The 19466-nt window shown below is 40.3% G+C and overlaps 1 protein-coding gene across 1 annotated transcript in view; it reads left to right on the forward strand.

Annotated features, from left to right (window-relative positions):
* Positions 1-2948: 2948 nt before the first annotated feature.
* Positions 2949-19466, forward strand: part of lrch1 (leucine-rich repeats and calponin homology (CH) domain containing 1) — a gene marked incomplete at its 3' end in the record, with an annotated part of 98232 nt that continues 81714 nt past the window's right edge. The window contains exon 1 of the mRNA XM_079253792.1: positions 2949-3232. Coding sequence (XP_079109918.1) covers positions 3007-3232 — 226 coding nt within the window. The 5' untranslated portion in view covers positions 2949-3006. The remainder of the gene's footprint in view (positions 3233-19466) is intronic.

Below are 19466 nucleotides of genomic sequence, written 5' to 3' on the forward strand. Positions count from 1 at the left end.
TCAGGGGTCCTGGAGAGGAGGGTCCACCGGATAGTCGAATCCCGGATTGAGGAGGAGCAGTGTGGTTTTTTTCGTCCTGGTCGCGGAACAGTGGAATATTTTCAGTTTTTTATTTTATTTTATTTTATTTTATTTTTTACATTTGGAGTGTTTCATCTTGCACAGTTAAAGTCCTCACAAGTATACAAGTACAAATCAGCATTGGCACACATAAAGTAATCAGTGATCAGCAGTGTAAACCTGCTGACGGAAGCTTATTATGCAATCAGTTGACTCAGCACCGACAGTGCAGTGAAGCCGTGCCTCACACACACACACACAGTTGCACACGCACACACACCTCCATAGAGAAAAACAAAACAGTTTCTGCTTTGCTGGGATTGTGTTACATTTCTATAAATACCTATCTTCATGAAAACATGCGTCATTTGTGCTTTTTTTCTTCTATACCAGCAGTTTCTAACTGTGTGGTCTGTGGAAACAGAGCATTCCTGGCAGATTTTGGCACGGACACCGGTGGTGTAGAGGTCCCTCAAGATGTGGGTATACTCTGGATTTGTTTTTTGTTTTTTTTTTTTTTTTTTTTTTTTTGTTTTTTTTTTTTTAAGAAGTAGCCCAGAAAATGCTGTAACATGTAAAACTCTGTTTAGTTTACATAAAGAATGCATCAGTATATTTGCTCGTTGTCACATAATTTAGAAGAGTTATGAAATGACTAGACCAGTACCGGCACACAGACTGATGACTTATAGACATATATACATATATCTTTGTTATGTCTATGTTCAGGCTAAAGTTAACGCAGCTGATGACTAACTGCACCAGTGTAGCATCGGTAACCTTAGCTGAGTTGCTGGGCGACGTCGGTACATGTGTAGAGCTTTTTCTCTTGCTGGTCCAACTCTGTGGAATGAGCTTCCCCTCCACATTAGACAAGCCTCCTCCCTGTCCATTTTTAAAACTCATCTTAAAACCCATTTTTATTCCTCGGCCTTTAACCCAACGTAAGACAGTTTCCAGTCAGTGTGCTTTTGTTTATTTTTATTATTGCTTTTATTTACTATTTATTCAGTTTGTTTTATTGTTTTAATTCCGTATTCCTTGTATGACCTGTTGTTTTATTGTGTTATTTATTTGCATTTGAACTGTTTTATTCTGTTTTTATTTTGGCCGATTGTGTACAGCACTTTGTTTTGACTCTGGTTGTTTTAAAGGGCTTTATAAATAAAGTTGAGTTGAGATATAACTGTAAAAGCAGCATCTCAGGGGGTTTAGAAGTGGGTTTACTCAATTCTCACTGAAATAGAAGTGGGTGTACTCCGTATACCCACGTATACCCCCGACTACATCACTGGATGACACACATGCTGTACAAGGTCACTCTCCTGGAAGCTGACTCTTACATAACTTTCAGCATTTCTGCATTTCCAACCCTGACATTCTTCTGCTGAAACCTCGGGGCAGGATGTGATTAAACAAGCTATACTTGTGTTCAGCACAATGAAAGAAAGATGCAGACGACACTGCATGTGTGGAGTGGTGTAGTCAGTAAAATGAACATAACATGACTGGACAATGAGCTGCCAGAGTAACTTCCCACGGCTCCATGGAGCCCCTGGAGGCTTTAGGAGGGAGGAAATATCAGCCACACTGCAGTGAAAGGTGAGTCCCCGGAGGTTTATTAAAGGCTCAATCCTGCTCAAAGTCCAGTTACAGACCCAATTAGATGTTATGACTGGAATGGCACGGATCATAAAGTATTTTTCTGAGAACATGTCTCATTTTGGGAACTTATTTGTTCAGATGCTGCTATAAATCCAGAGGTAACATAAAAAGTAGCTGGTGGAAACATTTGCTCTTCTTTGTTTAAAAATTTAACTTTAATTTCATTTCAATAAATAGTTTGACAACTTGAGAAAATCACGTGTCACTTAATTAGAAGCAAAAAACTACTCAAAATCTTTAAACATTTCAACATATTTCAGAGAATCGCTTCTTGACTGAATAAGCTACATTTTAAGAAAGCTTTTATTAATTTGACTGATTTTATTAATACAAACATGTTGATTCATTTGTGGTCATAATCTGGAGAGTTTTTTTGTTTTTTTTCTTTTCATTTGGACTAAATTTAAATGTTACTTCATTCTCATTAGATCAATAAGTGCAAACAGTCTTTACTGTGACATTGTTAAACTCATTGAGACGTTAAACGATAACTAGTCATTATCTTATGATAAAGAAGGCATGTATCTTTTTTTTTTTTAATGATTATTTACATTCACATTTGTGCCTCTGAAAATCCGTGTATCGTTCTGCTTTCCAGGCTTCTACCTGGAGCAGGATGTGGAGCTCCAGTCTCACACGATGTAAAACATCACTGAAACGTCACATCTTGTCCTGCAGGGGTCGCTGTTTACCAGGTTCACTGTGTTTTGTTTCGGTCTGCTCATAAGGTCCAATGCGCAGGCGCAGTGAGCAGGCAGCTGTAAAGTTGGAGGAATTAAAAAGCGAGAGCGAGAATATGGCGGATTTATCTGCAAAATAAAACGATCCTATATTATTATTATTATTATTATTATTATTATTATTATTATTGTAATTTTTTTAGTAATAATAATATTGATAAGTTTTTGTTGTATTTAATTATCTTTTTAATAGAAATTCGTTTAGTTAAGTCATATTTAATATATTAAATAAATATCAATTACTAATAGCTTTTTTTTTTTTTTATCTAGTAATTGTAACAAACTGTTCCATCAAGCCATCAAGGGGGTTTTCACAACTCGTATACATACATACATTATGATTGTATTTTGAAAGTCAAACCCCGGATGTCACACCGCATGCGCATCTGTGACGCTTGACGTGCCGCGCAGACCGCGAGGAAGACGCGGCGGCGACAATCGGAATCCGACGGCGCGGCAGGGCAAGGCACGGCAAACCAGGGAAGTCAGCGACCCCGCACGCTCGCTAACCTCACACACGCGGCGGAGAGGCGGAAAAATTATGGCGACGTTGGGACCGGAGTCGGCTCGGACTCCTCTTGCACCGCTCGGTTCTTCTCCGTCGATTCAGGCTCACATCGGCAGCGCCAACCTGCCTCCAAACCGGGGCTTGGAGCGGGCGCTGGAGGAGGCGGCGGCCAGCGGTGTTCTCAACCTCAGCTGCCGGAAACTGAAGGAGTTCCCCCGGACAGCTAACAACCACGACTTGACGGATACGGTGGAAGCAGGTAGGGCAGCTATGTGGCTAACATCCCCGGGTATGTTTGGGATAAAAAGGCGTGGAGGAGGACGCCGGTGCTGCGTGGACGGTGGACGGCTCCTTCCCTCCCAGCAGCGGCCGCTTTATTTACAGCGTTTCCGTTATTCACATTTAACCCACAAAGTGTTTGTTCCTGGACCTGCACGACATCTTGAAACCTTAACCTTTATATCCTGCTCATATTTCCAACTTTATGTTGACCAGAAGCAGACAAGCTGCTGACCTGAACTGGTCGTGGAGCTGGGCGCAAACCAGCTGACAGGACGCACTGATTTGTGGTTTCTAATGCAAGACACTGATGGTGGAAAAAGGTCTGTAAGCTCCCAGCTTACTGTACATTTCTGCAAGTCACGTGTTCATGTGGAGCTGCAGTGGAAGTTTGGTTTATCAAGGATCAGACTGCTGACAGTGGAAATCCCCTTTTCATCCACGTCCAGCTGTAAACATGCACCGTGCTCCCAGTCTTTCTCACTATTCTTTCTTTTTTCAGGCTGAAATCCATCTGTCTTATCCAAACGCTTAGTTTACATGTCAGCTTTATTCTAAAAGATGTTGGCGTGTTGTTTTAAAGAAGAGACATGGCTCTCCAAAAGGGAAAATATCAGTCTAATGGGGCTCATTTTGTGCTCTTTGAGGTGTATATCCTTGGAGTGAAATGGATCTACCAGCAGCAACATCTCTCGTGAGGAGGTCAAGCACTCCCTGCTTCCTCATTCCTTTGCAGCCAAGCAGTTTCCAGCCACTTGAGTAGCAAGTAGAGAGACTACCTGCTGCTTTGATCAATAGTCAGGCTGTGGAGCTTTTAGAACGGTAAATGAGAGTGGGAATCCTGTATGGAGCACTGGTTTTGCTTTCTTAGTGAAAAGCTGTCCATACATGCAAACATTGTGGGTTCATCCATGCAGATTTGCTTTAATGTGCAGGAACTGAGTCATGGCTTTTGCTGCAGGCTGAACATGTTATGCCAGTTGCAGAATCACCCATTTTCTTTTGCTCTTTTTCTCTGTTTTTACGCACAGCTTTTGAGATAATGGCTTAACTACAGTAAAAGGGGCGTTGCTGATAAAAAATAGATGCGGTTTATGTCATTTCTCATCACCGTGAGCAATAGAAAATCCCACATTAGCTTTTCTTTTCAGAGCAGCGCGGATAAGAACAACAGCTGAGTATTAAAAACCTCCCTCACAATGTCTCGCTGGGCTTCAGCCTCCAACTATGTTTCTGTACGCGAGGACGGAAATGTAGCTTATGTAACACCAGTGGAGTACGCTACCAGAGGCGACAGTAAGGAGCAGAAGATTTTACAAATGGCAGCTTTGTCCTGAGAGAAGCCAGTGTTTTGATCAGAGATTTGTTTTCAGTCCTTTCTGTAAATCCCAGAATCTCACATCTGGATCAGAGCTGACTGTAATTACTGATGCAAATGCTAGCTTATCTCTCAAGTCTGTTGTTGGTGGTGGTGTGTGTGTGTGTGTGTGTGTGTGTGTGTGTGTGTGTGTGGGGAGGTCTTCATGCTGTTGTGAAGCTGACAGCAACGATCGAACTGCTTCTTCCTCTCATAAAGGAGAAAATGCGCCTGATTGCACCTCTGTAATATATTTATTGGATTTCTCTTCTGCGTCTTCATTCCCAGATGAACGGGAGATTTCACATTACCTGAGCTGTGCATATTTCCATCATCAGTGTTAGTTTGACGGCTCTCAGACTAAATTCTGCAGCTGTGGAAGTTATTAGACGTGCAGACCTTGTGTATCTGACGCCTACACGCGCTGCAAACATGGTGTCTGAGTTTCATGGCAAATGAGAATGTAATGAATGAATGAAGTTGTAGTAAGTACTTATTATTCCTCAGTGGTGGAGATAAAGTCATCGCTGATCACACGGCATGTGCGACCAACCTCCGTGAAACCAAATTAAATGAGACAAAGCAGAGTGAGCCACTGTGATGGATGACCGATAGCCTCACGCAAACACACACATATATTTATAATACAGATGTTTCTGAAATTGTGCTGAAGTTCACGGTAACAGCAGCAGTTTTTCAGTTTGCTTGCATGCAAGACAAAAAGAGAAAATGAAAACGCATAGAGCCTGGTTTCACATCAGCAGCTGCACAAGCCTCAACTTGTAGTGAAACGCTAAGCGGAGCTGGTTGCTCTTCACTTTCCTCCCAGTGACACCTTCCTATAGCCAAGAACTCAGTTTAGCTGCTGACTGGAGTCTAAACTAGTTGTATTTAAAAATAAATGACTTTGACCTCATTTAAAAAAAGAAATACAAACTCAAAAACTGTAAATTGGGATCATCTTCCACATGATTTATTCAGCAAAGCCATTTTCACACCCAAAATAGCCTGTTTTATATATGTGTGTAATGCAGGGACAACTTGTAAAAATGACTGATTAAATATATTCCCAGTGCCAGGGGTAAGGTGTTTACGGTTTACAGTGGTAGTTGGTTTATGGTTAACAGTGGTAGCTTGTTTACAGTGATAGCTTGTTTATGGTTTACAGTGGTAGTTGGTTTACAGTTTACAGTGGTAGCTTGTTTATGGTTTACAGTGGTAGTTGGTTTACAGTTTACAGTGATAGCTTGTTTATGGTTTACAGTGGTAGTTTGTTTACGGTTTACAGTGGTAGCTTGTTTATGGTTAACAGTGGTAGCTTGTTTACGGTTTACAGTGGTAGCTTGTTTACGGTTTACAGTGGTAGCTTGTTTATGGTTAACAGTGATAGCTTGTTTACGGTTTACAGTGGTAGTTTGTTTACGGTTTACAGTGGTAGCTTGTTTACAGTGATAGCTTGTTTACGGTTTACAGTGGTAGCTTGTTTACAGTGATAGCTTGTTTACGGTTTACAGTGGTAGCTTGTTTACGGTTTACAGTGGTAGCTTGTTTACAGTGATAGCTTGTTTACGGTTTACAGTGGTAGCTTGTTTACAGTGATAGCTTGTTTACGGTTTACAGTGGTAGCTTGTTTACGGTTTACAGTGGTAGCTTGTTTACGGTTTACAGTGGTAGCTTGTTTACAGTGATAGCTTGTTTACGGTTTACAGTGGTAGCTTGTTTACAGTGATAGCTTGTTTACGGTTTACAGTGGTAGCTTGTTTACAGTGATAGCTTGTTTACGGTTTACAGTGGTAGCTTGTTTACGGTTTACAGTGGTAGCTTGTTTATGGTTAACAGTGGTAGCTTGTTTATGGTTAACAGTGGTAGCTTGTTTATGGTTAACAGTGATAGCTTGTTTACGGTTTACAGTGGTAGCTTGTTTACGGTTTACAGTGGTAGCTTGTTTACGGTTTACAGTGGTAGCTTGTTTATGGTTAACAGTGGTAGCTTGTTTATGGTTAACAGTGGTAGCTTGTTTATGGTTAACAGTGGTAGCTTGTTTATGGTTAACAGTGGTAGTTTGTTTATGGTTAACAGTGGTAGCTTGTTTATGGTTAACAGTGATAGCTTGTTTACGGTTTACAGTGGTAGCTTGTTTATGGTTAACAGTGATAGCTTGTTTACGGTTTACAGTGGTAGCTTGTTTATGGTTAACAGTGGTAGCTTGTTTATGGTTAACAGTGGTAGCTTGTTTACGGTTTACAGTGGTAGCTTGTTTATGGTTAACAGTGATAGCTTGTTTACGGTTTACAGTGGTAGCTTGTTTACGGTTTACAGTGGTAGCTTGTTTATGGTTAACAGTGATAGCTTGTTTACGGTTTACAGTGGTAGCTTGTTTACGGTTTACAGTGATAGCTTGTTTACGGTTTACAGTGGTAGTTTGTTTACGGTTTACAGTGGTAGCTTGTTTACAGTGATAGCTTGTTTACGGTTAACAGTGGTAGCTTGTTTACGGTTTACAGTGGTAGCTTGTTTATGGTTAACAGTGATAGCTTGTTTATGGTTAACAGTGGTAGTTTGTTTACGGTTTACAGTGTTAGCTTGTTTACAGTGATAGCTTGTTTACGGTTTACGGTGGTAGCTTGTTTACAGTGATAGCTTGTTTACGGTTTACAGTGGTAGCTTATTTATGGTTAACAGTGGTAGCTTGTTTATGGTTAACAGTGGTAGCTTGTTTACGGTTTACAGTGGTAGTTTGTTTACAGTGGTAGCTTGTTTACGGTTTACAGTGGTAGCATGCTGTAGAGCTACATTACACTCGCTTAATTTATCTGAGTTCATGCTCCCCGTCTTATCTCTCCTCTGTCCTCTTTCCCTTAAGCCAGAAATCACTCATTGACATATTTGTAATGTTTGCATGATCAAAATTTATCTGACGGAAAGTAGTTTCTGGAGAAAGAGGCTAATGTTTTGGCCTTTGAGGAAGGTGTTTCAGCATTTGTGAAGCGTGACAGGGTGGGACATGTTAATCCCGCCTTGTAAATTTCGAAGAAACAAATACCTAAATACTAAATCAAACATAGTTAATGATCCTATTGTACCTGCATCTTTAGTGGGAAGAACAAAGATGTGATGAGAGGAATCAGAATACAGAATATAGTGTGTGTCAGCTGGGAAGAGGGAAATGTGTTCACAACAGGTTCAGTAATTACTTATACCATTATAGGGACAAGTATTTAAGTACACAACATAAAAAGGTGGCAGCTGTGTTCAATAAGCTGCGTTGGACCAGAGATTTCTGAAAGGATTCAGCCGTTTATCATTATATCCTTGATCACACGTCAGTCCAACAAGGTGCTGTCCAAACTGATCACCTGGATCTTATTTCCCCTTAATTAGCATGTAAAGCCCTAGCAGGTTGATTGGATGATGGTAATAGATGACAAATATTATGTTGGTGCTATATTGTTGGATCTTAACGTTTGATGTTCTTGCAATGGGTTTGAACCAGCGGCTATTGGATGGATAAAGACTTATCTGACAGACAGGAATAGCACAGTATACTTTAATGGCAGCTATTCTGAGCTGAGAGCAGGAAAGGGGGGGGGGGGGGGGGGGGGGTATGGGGGGGGGTGTTACAAGGGAGTTCTTTGGGTCCTCTCTTATTCTCAATATAAATCATTTACGTTTGGATGTAAATCGTGCACCGTTGCAATGTATGCTGATGACTCAACAATTTATGCATCGGCAAGTACACCAGCTGAATTAACAAGGATTTTTAAATGCAGATTTAGAGCTAATAGAGGCTTGGTTGAGTCGAAACAAATTAGTTTTGAATAAAGAAAAAATTAAAGTGTTTTGGGTTAAAAAAATATGTTGAGGGAAGATCCTTAGCTATGCTTAACTATGGGTGAGGTAGTAATTGAACAAGTATCAGGGGTAAATCCACTGGGGGTTATTGTGGATTGTCAAATGTGGTGGCATAGTCAAGTTGATGAGATAGTGTGGAAATGGGTAGAGGTATGACTGTGATTAAATATTGCTTGAAATTTATATTGACTTATCTAATTAAATTAGTCGTTCAAGCATTAGTCTTGTCACACTTAGACTATTGTTCGGTAAGTTGGTCTAGTACAGGGGTGTCAAACTGCAGTCCTGGAGGGCCAGTGTCCTGCAGTTTTTGCTGTCCCCATGCTCCAACACACACCTAACAGACACTCAAACAGGTTGACAAGAAGCTGGTGGATCCATTGATTTGAATCAGCAGTGTTGGTGGCGGGAAACAACAAAAACCTGCCGGATTCCGGCCCTCGAGGACTGGATTCTGACACCCCTGATCTAGTACAACAAAACGTGACCTCAATAGCTTGCAGGTCGCTCAGAGTAAAGCTGCAAGGTCAGTTCTGCAATGTCTACTGTAATGAAATATTGTCTGTCATGGTTAGGTGTAGAAAGTAGGATGCAATATTCACTGATATTTTTAATTAAAAGTAGTAGTTATGTAGTTATGACCAAAACACCAGATATATTGCATAGAAGACTGTTAGTTTTCTCAGAAATACATAATCACTTTACAAGGCAGATGTCAGCAGGTTGTTTCTTGTTGCCTTTTTATAGAACTAATCATGAACAGAAGACAGTAAATTACAGGGCAATGGTGACATGGAATACATTAGCAGATTTTTTTATTACAATATGGTGAGCTTTTAAATGAAGCTAAAAGTATTTCTGTGGGTTCCGCAGAAATAATGATGCAGTGATCTTTTTTGTGTAACATTTGTGTTGAGACGATGGGATAGGATAATTTCTAATAGATAAATAGAAAAAGTAAATTGTAAATTTAATGTCATTGTGTTGGCTGTGATGTTTTGAACTTTGAGGAAGTGTTTTTGTGTTTGGTGTCTGGGCTGTTGGTGGGTGTTTGTCTGTATTTTAGGCTAGTGCTGTAATAAGATGTGGAGACCCCAGGAAGAGTAGTGGCTGTGAATTAGGGCTGGGCGATATGACCTTTTAGTAATATCCCGATATTTTTATGGCATGTCACGATATACGATATATATCTCGATATTTACCTTAGCCTTGAATTAATGCTTTGGTGCATACAATCACATCAGTAAGATGATTTTGTGTCTATATTAAAACATAATTGTTCATACTGCATCAAGATATGCTGATTTTAAACATTTATGCCAAAACGATGAAATTGTAACGTAGCAAACTGATAAAAACTGTATTTATTGAACAGTTAAAGCAGTGGCAGAAACATGTCATTTTAAAACAAAATAAAGTGACTTTGCATGATGTAATAAATGCAACGTATGAAAATAGGTGCTCTGGGGGGGGACTTTTCAAATGATAAACTATTTGTGTATTTTTTTAATCGCAGAGTTTAGCGTAGAAATCAGTCTTATAATCCAGGCAGAATGTCCTCGTATCGTCTCCAATAAACGGCTTCAGCCAGTTTTTAATTCAGGATTTGATTCCCACTCCTTTCTGTACTTTCTAGAGACATGAGGAGCCAGATAAATATGCTTGTGTCACACACAGTGGATGAGGTGAGTAAGTGACAGAGGCTGTGAATGTAATCAAATAGAATTAATTATTTTTGCGTGACGTGAAAAACTTTGTAATTTACGTCCCACTCTGTAATCCAGAGCGGGATCAGTGGCGGATTTGGCTGTTCATTGTGACTGTAGGTGGAGTCGTGCAGGTGTCCTCTCTGCTCCTCTGACTGGCTGCAGCTGCAGCCGGAGCGACTGAGTGCTTTAGGACGGGGAGAGACTCTCGTTCTGACAAGAACTTTACAATATGCGCTTTAAAGTCAGTCGCCAAAACACCAGGAAAGTTTCTAATAACTCCAGTAAAAGTCGCTAGATTTGTCGCTTTTCACAAAAAAAGTCGCCAGATTTAGCGAGAAAGTCACCAAGTTGGCAACAGTGGCTCCACGCTGCCTCTCATGACGTAGCACGTAGCTCACGTTATGTACGTAACGAGGTGCGCTCGTTTTAACTCTCTGTGCAAAGAGTTAATAATAAAATTAATGCACTATAAAATTTTTGTCATTTTTATTGTTTTTATTGAACTTTTTACTTGTGTTCTTGGGCATTATAGCAGCAGAATGATGGTCTGGCTACTGGGTTGTATTTTTCCTCGTTGAAATGAAGAAAAATGACGAGCCAAAAAAAAAGTTTTATACATTTTTTTTTGTTTTTAACCTACAAAAATCAGCAATATTGAAGAATTGTGAGAATCGCAAATTAAATTTAATCGGCTCCCAAACAACCGGAATTAAATCGGGACAAAAGCATATCGTCACAGCCGTTGCTGATGCAACGTACTGAAATGTTTGTAACTCATTAATGATATTTCAGTATATTTCTTTCACATTGTGCAGCTTTTTTATTTTCCACTGCGAATGATACAGTGTATTTACACCTCTGTTATTTAGATCCAGAGTCTTTGTCTGCCGTTTAATGGACATTACTGTAATAGTGTGTTAGAAAAAGTATTTTGAGCCACGAGAAGTACAAGAAGTCCTTCACCAGATGATACTACCTCAGAAAGTTCACAGAGGATTATGGTTGTACTGGATGTATCCCTGTGGTTGGAAATGGTTTTGTCGTGTTCTGTCACTCATACAGTAAAGTCCAGGAATAATTCTGGTCCAATGGAGACACTAAAACAAGGTTGGAAGATTGTTTTTCCAAACATCAGTTTATCAGAGATCCATCAGAGTGCATCAGGACTGAAGCAGCGTTTCACAGACGGAGTGAAACACTGTTATGTTTATAATGTGTGTTGACGGACACCTAATGTGATAAATCTTCCCCCGAGTTTCCCACCCTGACTTCCTGTACCTCACTGCTCTTCCTTCCCTTTCATTAACACACACACACACACACACACACAGGAAGCTGTGGATTCCAAGGAATGCGTTTGGGTGTTAGGACAGAGGAAGGTCTATCTGCGCAGTGTTCCCGCCACACCTGAGTGTAATGACAGCTGACACGGAAACACACACTCACAGACACACACCATTTCTCATCCGTACACTCAACGTTGTCACGGTTACTTGAAGTGGAAGAGACAAAACTAATCTTCAGAGACAGTTTAGACGCGCTCCTACCTTTACCTTTTTACCTCCACGAGCGCCCTCCTGGTTTCGTCTTCACCTCAGACGTCCTTGTATTGATTTGTTGGCGGGCCGACGAGCGGGCGGGCCGGCGGGCGGTAAGGGGGAGGGTCCGGGCCTCATGCATACTGAATGAAGCAGTTAATGGAGCAGTTAATGGTTTTCTCTCAGAAGAATGAGCAGCTACAGAGTAACCAGATGACAGAGGAGCATATGGAGAGTAAAATGGAAGCAAAGCAGCCCAGATGAGGAGAGACTCGCTGTGTTACTGTGAAACGTGGAGCATCGAACAGAGCAGATCGCTCTGATTGGCTGGCACGGTCAGGGACTGCTTTGTGCTGCTTCAAAATGCCCAGAAGGCAAATTTGACCCTTTGATTTATTCTTATCGTTTTAATTCACCATTAAGTTTCACCAATTTATTATTTAAAAGCTATAAATCATCCAGATAGATATGAAGCAGCCATAATCAGCTGTTTTGATTGGTGGTTGATCTGTTGTTGGATTTCAAGGTCCAGCTTGTGAAAGGAGAGAATTTGTTGCATTTAATTAATGTGAAAGCGAATTTTTTAAAGAAAATATATTAAAATATTAAAGAAGATATCTTTTAGATCATTTAATATTGAATGTTATCTGCAGCTTTAAGCACATTTTATTATCATGAAATGACTGAAAATGAAGACAGAAGTGACCTAATTGGTTGCATGTGGCTGTGAAGTGAGAAAAGGCTGCAGTTCCAGTCAGTCCGGCCATGTAGACATGTGTGATGCAGGTAGTCGGTGAAGCAGAAGCTAATCTGAGGGCTAACCAAGCTGTTAAGGTGGTCGAGTGAAGGCCGAGACTGCAGTTCACTCCCCACCGCAGTACAGAGGCAGGAAGGGGCCGCTCCCCACCTCATTGTTTTCTGGAGTCCACAGCTTAGGTCTTTTCCTGTCAGGGACACCAAATACTGTAAAGTACAGCAAGCCGAGCACCAGCAGGTGCAGGCTGGTGTTTTTTTTTTCCTTCTTCAAGGCTGTGAAACATGTTTTTTGTTAAGTTGTAAATCTAGACACCACATTACGTAGTTAAAGTAAAATATAAACAGCAGCTTTCCAACATGCTAGCAGTCAGCTAGCAGCTCGGACCTGACACGTGGTCTGTCATCATCATGGGACACAGAACTTTCTTGGATCTAATTGAAAACTTTCGCAGGTTTAAAAGCATGCAGACGTGCAATTTTCCTACGTCATATAAATGCAACATGCCATCTTGGCTCCGCCTCCACTGATCCATTGGAAGATGTGTTCGGTTGACATAAGCGGTGCAACTTCAGCAAAAATGAATTAATTTTCTCATGTTGTAGGAACCTATTGTCATATTGGCTTGTCACATCATGTTGCTTTTAGAAATATTTATTCTTTGTTGAACTTCTTTTTAATTTCTGTCAATACATTGACATTCTAAGAAGGTTTCTGAAGACGGTAAAAAAGTGATGATGACATTTTGGTGGCTTATAAAATGTCAGAGAAAGTTCTGGATACTGGAATAGTCTCTGCAGCCTGTGTTTTGTAAAAGTATGAGATGTAAATGCATTCATTCCTGTCGGATATAATGCTTAATTGCTGTTTTTTTACTCTAAATTTTGGTTCATATGTTCATATTGTGGCTGGTCTGGAAGGTTTACATGAAGGAATTAATGATCACCTTAGATCAAGTCAAGATTCCAGCAAACTCATCCAATAAGTAGTTTGATTACACACAGATTTCACATCTGTGTGTATTAGCGTAGCTGAAACGTAGGTTTAATCCATGTTAATGTCTTTGTTGGCTTGTTTTGGCATCACTATAAAAACCCAAACACTATTTACTTCCTTTGGAAAAGGGAGGAAACTTGTATCTGCTGTCACCGCTGGAGGACACAAAAAAGCAAAAACATCCCAAAACTTTATTAAATGGGATCCACTTAAGCTGTATGTGTTGGCTTTGTATGTCTGCCTCCCTTAGCTAGCATGATGATAAATTTTGACATGAAATTACATTTTAATGTCATTATTTACGTTTTGTCATTGAGCTTGAGGTGAAATGGGGAGATAATTATTATACTTTAATAAAGGATGTGAAATTAAGTTAAATTGACCATAAAAGCTGTAGTTATTTTATGGTCATGTTATTGTTGATTTAAGTAAAAGATCAAACAACTTTATCAACAGAGGGAAATGGTAAAATGCAGGTGAAAGTGAAGCTATAACCTGCATACTGTTTGCACTTTGTAAGATTCTGTGTGCTGCAGTGGATGAAATAGTTCAGAAACCTGCAGTGAAGGGCCTCAGGCCGGGATTCAAAGCAAGCTGCAGCCTCTGCCAATCAGGCAGCTGCTTTACCAGGTGAACTAAACACCTTTTAGCGCTTTGCTCGAGCAGCATTTGTACGTTTTTGTCCATCGTTCCATCTGGACGTTTTGCTACTCGTGCGTAACTTTCCTGTAACAGGGTAGTAACGGTGCTGCTCCAGTCTGTTGACTCCACTGCAGGTGAAAAATCCAGTAGAAACAGATGTTCACCTCTCCTGACCCCTACGTCTGGACCGTGATCTGTCGACACAGGGGAGAGGATTCCTCCTGAGCTAAAGCTGCAGCTAGCACGGGGGCTAACCCCTTCCATTTTACGCATCTAGGAAAGCAGACGCTCACTCGGTTAGCAGCTGACATTTAATGCTGATACTTGGAGCTAAAACTTTACATTCACCACTAAACAGACTGTTTCTTACAGCGAGCCTTTAACTGATGCTGTTAGTTTCTACAGTATGCCAATGCGGTTACTAGGAAGCAGCTAATGACCGCATAAGCATCTTGTCTTTTTGGTGTGAATGCTTTTCTCATCCTGGGTCGCAATCACAAATGATGAAATGATGCTTTTCTTTGTTGTTTTGCACTGTCATCATATCAGTTTGCATTTTCATGCTTTTTTAACCCTTTTTCGACATAATCTGGGCTTTTTTGTTCTTTACTAAAGCAGCTGAGGAAGATAACGCAAGTTCAGTTCCAGTCTCATCCACGTTTTCATGGCTCTTTTTACCAGTTCTCATTTTCTCCTCGTTTGTGTCATTTTTTTTTTTTTTTTCTTTACTCTGCTGGCATGCCATTTTATTAAGTGTTTTTTCCCTTTTGGTTTTCTTAGTGGTACTTTGCCTTCAACTAGTTGACTGGAGCGTGCTAAGTTACACACAGCTGGCTCTCATGATTATCCTGATATATTTTAATTTAATTGCGACCAAATTTCTGTCTCCCAGCCTTATTAAAACACTGCCTATTTGATTTTTTTTCATACTATTTTTATCAAATGTTTGAATTTTTTTATTCCCTTTTCAGTGGTTTTCTTCATTAGGAAATGATTAAAGAAAGAAAACCTGAAAACGGCTCATAAAATCCAGCCCAAAACCGAGTCTGTCTTGATCTTTGTACATCAAGAGTGTCAACGACTGCTGTGTGCAACCTGATCATCAAGCCCAGAGGAAGTGGTCGTTTTTAGAAACTGAACACCAGTTTCAGACTGCGACATAGCTCCACACAGCCATGATGTCATCTTACATATTATGTTTCAACTGTAGCTCTCTCTGTTCATATTCATGCAGTGTTTGTGTGTCCTTACAGCAGTGCATCGGGGTGTTGGGGCGATATCTTTATATCTTTCATGTGTTTGTGCTTTAATTTCCAATCTTTTTTATTTGGCTTCTATCAGTGTTTTCCATCAGCTGCTGCGCTGTGTGGAAACTAGGAAAGCAATCTGAAGCAGCAGAAAGTACAAACACATTTCCACACGCAGGCTTGTTGGACAGCAGAAGCTGGACTTTCTCTTACTGAGGTAACTTCAGGGTTAACTCTGGGTTTTTCTCACTACAACCCTGGTTCACTTCTTACTGGGATAACTCAGAAACTCGCACTGAATGGCGAACCTGCTCCGAAGACGTCTACAATTAGAGCTTGATGAGAACAAGGGCAAATTAACATCAGCCTTTTTGATTGAATCCTCGTCCGTTTGCTCAGAAAGTCGCTTTGTTTGGGGAAATGTGAACGCACCAAATGAATTCTGATTCAGACCACAGAAGCGGACTCGGTCTGCCTACAAACACAAGTCTCACATACAGGAAGTGGACGACAAAAAAAAAAGTCACATCCTACATTTAACATAGCATTGCACTGAGGGGTACATAGTGATGTTGTTAAGGGTCCTCTGCCTCGTCTGGTGTTCATACTGTGTCCATTGTTGCAGAGTATTTCTGCAGTATACTTGCATAAGACACAATAAAAACCCAAAACAGCCATAGTTTCATCTCCATGTTTAACTTGCAACAGTTTTCTTTTTGACGTGGGTCTTGCCCTCTCTTTTGCTAAATACTAGTGCAGCGCCACCTCTGGTGGGAATGGGGATATATTATTGTCAAGATTTGGCTCGTTTGACCAAAGTGCAGGTTTATCCAATCTCGGTCTGAATGGATACACTCCACTACAACTGAGCTGAGTCCCCAGTCGGACTGAGTCTAGCGGACTATCCTGATGTGAAAAAAAGCACCACCTCCTAAACAATCAGTTGACTTGGGAAATGTCCGCCCCTTCAGTTGATGTCGTTGTGCTGATCGTGAGAGGAGTGCTTAGATGAGAAACAGGATAGATGTATCCTTGTGAGGAAGAAATGAAGCCGTGTTGCTGAGCGCTTTCGAGGATGATTTGTGCTTAATTTGGACTTGTTCTGGGTCCGTTTACCTTCACCGGGTTTGCACCTGAAAGAACGAGTTTCAGAATAATAGTCACACAACTGCAGAAGCATGAATATGTGGAAAGCACAACTACTAGTGCCGTCACACAGAACACGTTTACGCCAGGATTCAGAGCCTGAAAAGAACTGAATGAAATTCCTGAAGAAGTGAAGGAACTGGGAACGCTGGGTTGAAACGTCTGGGCCATGATGAACTAAAACTAGGTGGTCAGACTGCTTTTTGTTATCGACCTTTGAACTAACATTGTATGTCACAAATTACACATTAACAAAGTCAAATTTTCTGCCAGCCATGTTGCTATGACAACAGTGTTGCTTTTGGCCTGGATGATGTTTGGATTCTTCATATTACTAAAATATCATTGTCTTCCTCCATGGTGAAGCAGCTTCTCTGCAGCGATTTGTCAGATGCTGCAAACTCTAGCCGTGTTATGTGTGCGTGCACTGATCAAGATGAAAACTAAAATCACAGTTAGTAACCAGATTTACACTCCTGCTTATCAGGATTGTGCAGTCTGGTTAAGTCAGTCCAGGTAACGGCGATATATACCAGGTATGTTAATCCCTCTTTCTAGTACCGGCCTCTGGACTAGCAGCAGGTTTGGGAGCAGGTTTGGTGCAGGATGTTTCTATTGATCACACAATGAATGTGTGATGTGCCCCCTTTTAAGTTTTCTTCAGTCCCACCAAGGGCTGCACGATTATGACCAAAATAATCACAATTATTTGGATGATTTTAATTGTTTAATATTTATTTAATATTATATAATTTAATATTTTAATTGTGTCTGGAAAACATGTTTTTTAATTGTACCACTTGTAAACAACCTACCTGGCAACTCTACATAAATATATATCTGTATGTGTGTGTGTGTATATATATATATATATATATATATATATATATATATATATATATATATATATATATATATATATATAATATACATATATAGCGCTCCCTGTCTATTTCTTCAACATTCTCCATACAGCTCAGGCAAACCCCGCTTTTGAAAAATAATTACACAAAGGGATCTCATATTCCTTATCCAGTGTTTTGATGCTGCTGTATTTTCCATTCTCGACATGACTTGTTCTCATCAGTCTCTTTAATCAAAACAATCCGTTTTACCTGCAATAGGAAAAATGCGGAAGTGGCATCTTACCGCTTCACGCTTTTCCGTGTTAACCACGCTCACCTTAAATCTCCAACCAATCCAACGGTACTTAACTGGCTGCTGGTAAAAGGTGTGCACGCTTGGTATTTAGGCAGCTTAATGAAGCTTTAACCACGTGTTCGCCCCCTGGTGGTTGGCAGACTGCTGGTTGAGAACCTGAGTGATGGAGATGGAGCAGAGCTCGCGTTTTGAATGTAAATATCGTTGACGATCAGGTTTATTTGTGGCCACCAAAATCATGATCACGATCAAAATCAGATTAATTGTGCAGCCCTTGTCCCACCGGTGTTGCGCTTCATCCTGCTCTACTGCTGTCAAAGTATTTGTGCTGTATATGTTCAAACTTCTGACCTCTCCGTCAGCCTGCAGAGCAACTCTGGCACCCCCATAGTCAATGACAGTGACTCCACCAGCCATGAGAGCAGCTTGTAAGAGGTTCACACATCCCACTGAAATCCACTTTCCAAACATGCAAATAGACCCGTCTTCTGTGAGCTGTGCATGGCTTTTTCTGCACATGAATGGATCATAAAGTTTTTAGTTAAACGGTCAGTACACAGGAAATGACTAAGAGTCTGGTTGTGAGTTGCCATTTTCCTTGTGTCCCTGTTCAGCTTTCAGTGTTTTTGCTTTCACTTCTGTGTTTCTGTTTGCTTTTACATATCAGCCACTTTGAGTCTTATTTTCCTGTTTACAAATCACTCTTATTTATGTCCAAGTTGTATTCAGTCGTTTTTGGAATGAACCAAAACGTTTCTTTTTGCTCAAGCGAAACCTGACCAACCAACAGCTGAAAGAAGACACCGAAGACTGATTTTATCTACCATGGAACAGTGCCTGTACGATATGGGAAAATGACCTAAAATGCATTTTAATGTTTATATTTTAAGCTTGGGAAGTTATTTGTACTATTTTGTGTGAGACAGGCTACATTTTCAAGTTGCATCACACTCTTCATACACATAGTAAAGGACATATATGTGAAACTTTGAACTGGCCAAATAACTTTGATGCAAAGATAAATAACAGGTTGTGGTTTGACGTAAACATCTAAACAAGAAAAACAATCAGAGCTGAGACTGAAATATGAGAATAATCACTGTGTGTTTGTGTGTGAAAGCAGACAGCTAATAGACAACTAAATTAACAAATCAACACACGTCAAACCTCGACTTAGATGTCTGAAAAACTGACAAACGATACATCAAGTTCAGTTTGAGGTCAATTTCATGTAAATGGCAGAAGATTCAGTCTCTCAGCTCGATGTCCAGCCGACATTTGCTCAAAAACAAGAGAAATCTGGAGGAACAAAACACTCTGGACGGAGAAACGGGGCACACAATTATCTGGCTATAAACTGGAGCAGCGACTGTAAATATTTTGCAGGTCTCTGCTGATCCAGGAAACAGGGGAATGTTGACTTTGTGTAATTTATTTTAAACATGGAGCTGAACACTAAGAATATCCTGCAAGTCCCGAATAATGACTGCTTCCTGCGTTCGTTCAAAATATTGAGGTTGTCGTGTGGAGAAAACCAGGCAACATATTTATCTTCATGTGATCAGATGCTGACCAAAACTTTGATCCTGTTAGTTTGTCCTGTTATGTTTTTGGGTTTTTTCATTTCTGTTAGGGATGCCCCAATATCTGATATTAGCATCATTATTATGGCTGATAACTAGTATTTACTGATAGCAATATATCTATGTTTTTAAAGTTTAGAAAGGTGACATTCTATATAGAATTAAAGTTAACGTTGGCAATGTTAGCATCATTAGCAATGTTAGCAGCGCTAGCAGCATTCCAAGCATT

This window comes from Telmatherina bonti, assembly GCF_933228915.1.
Source record: "Telmatherina bonti genome assembly, chromosome: 15".
Lineage (NCBI taxonomy): Eukaryota > Metazoa > Chordata > Actinopteri > Atheriniformes > Telmatherinidae > Telmatherina > Telmatherina bonti.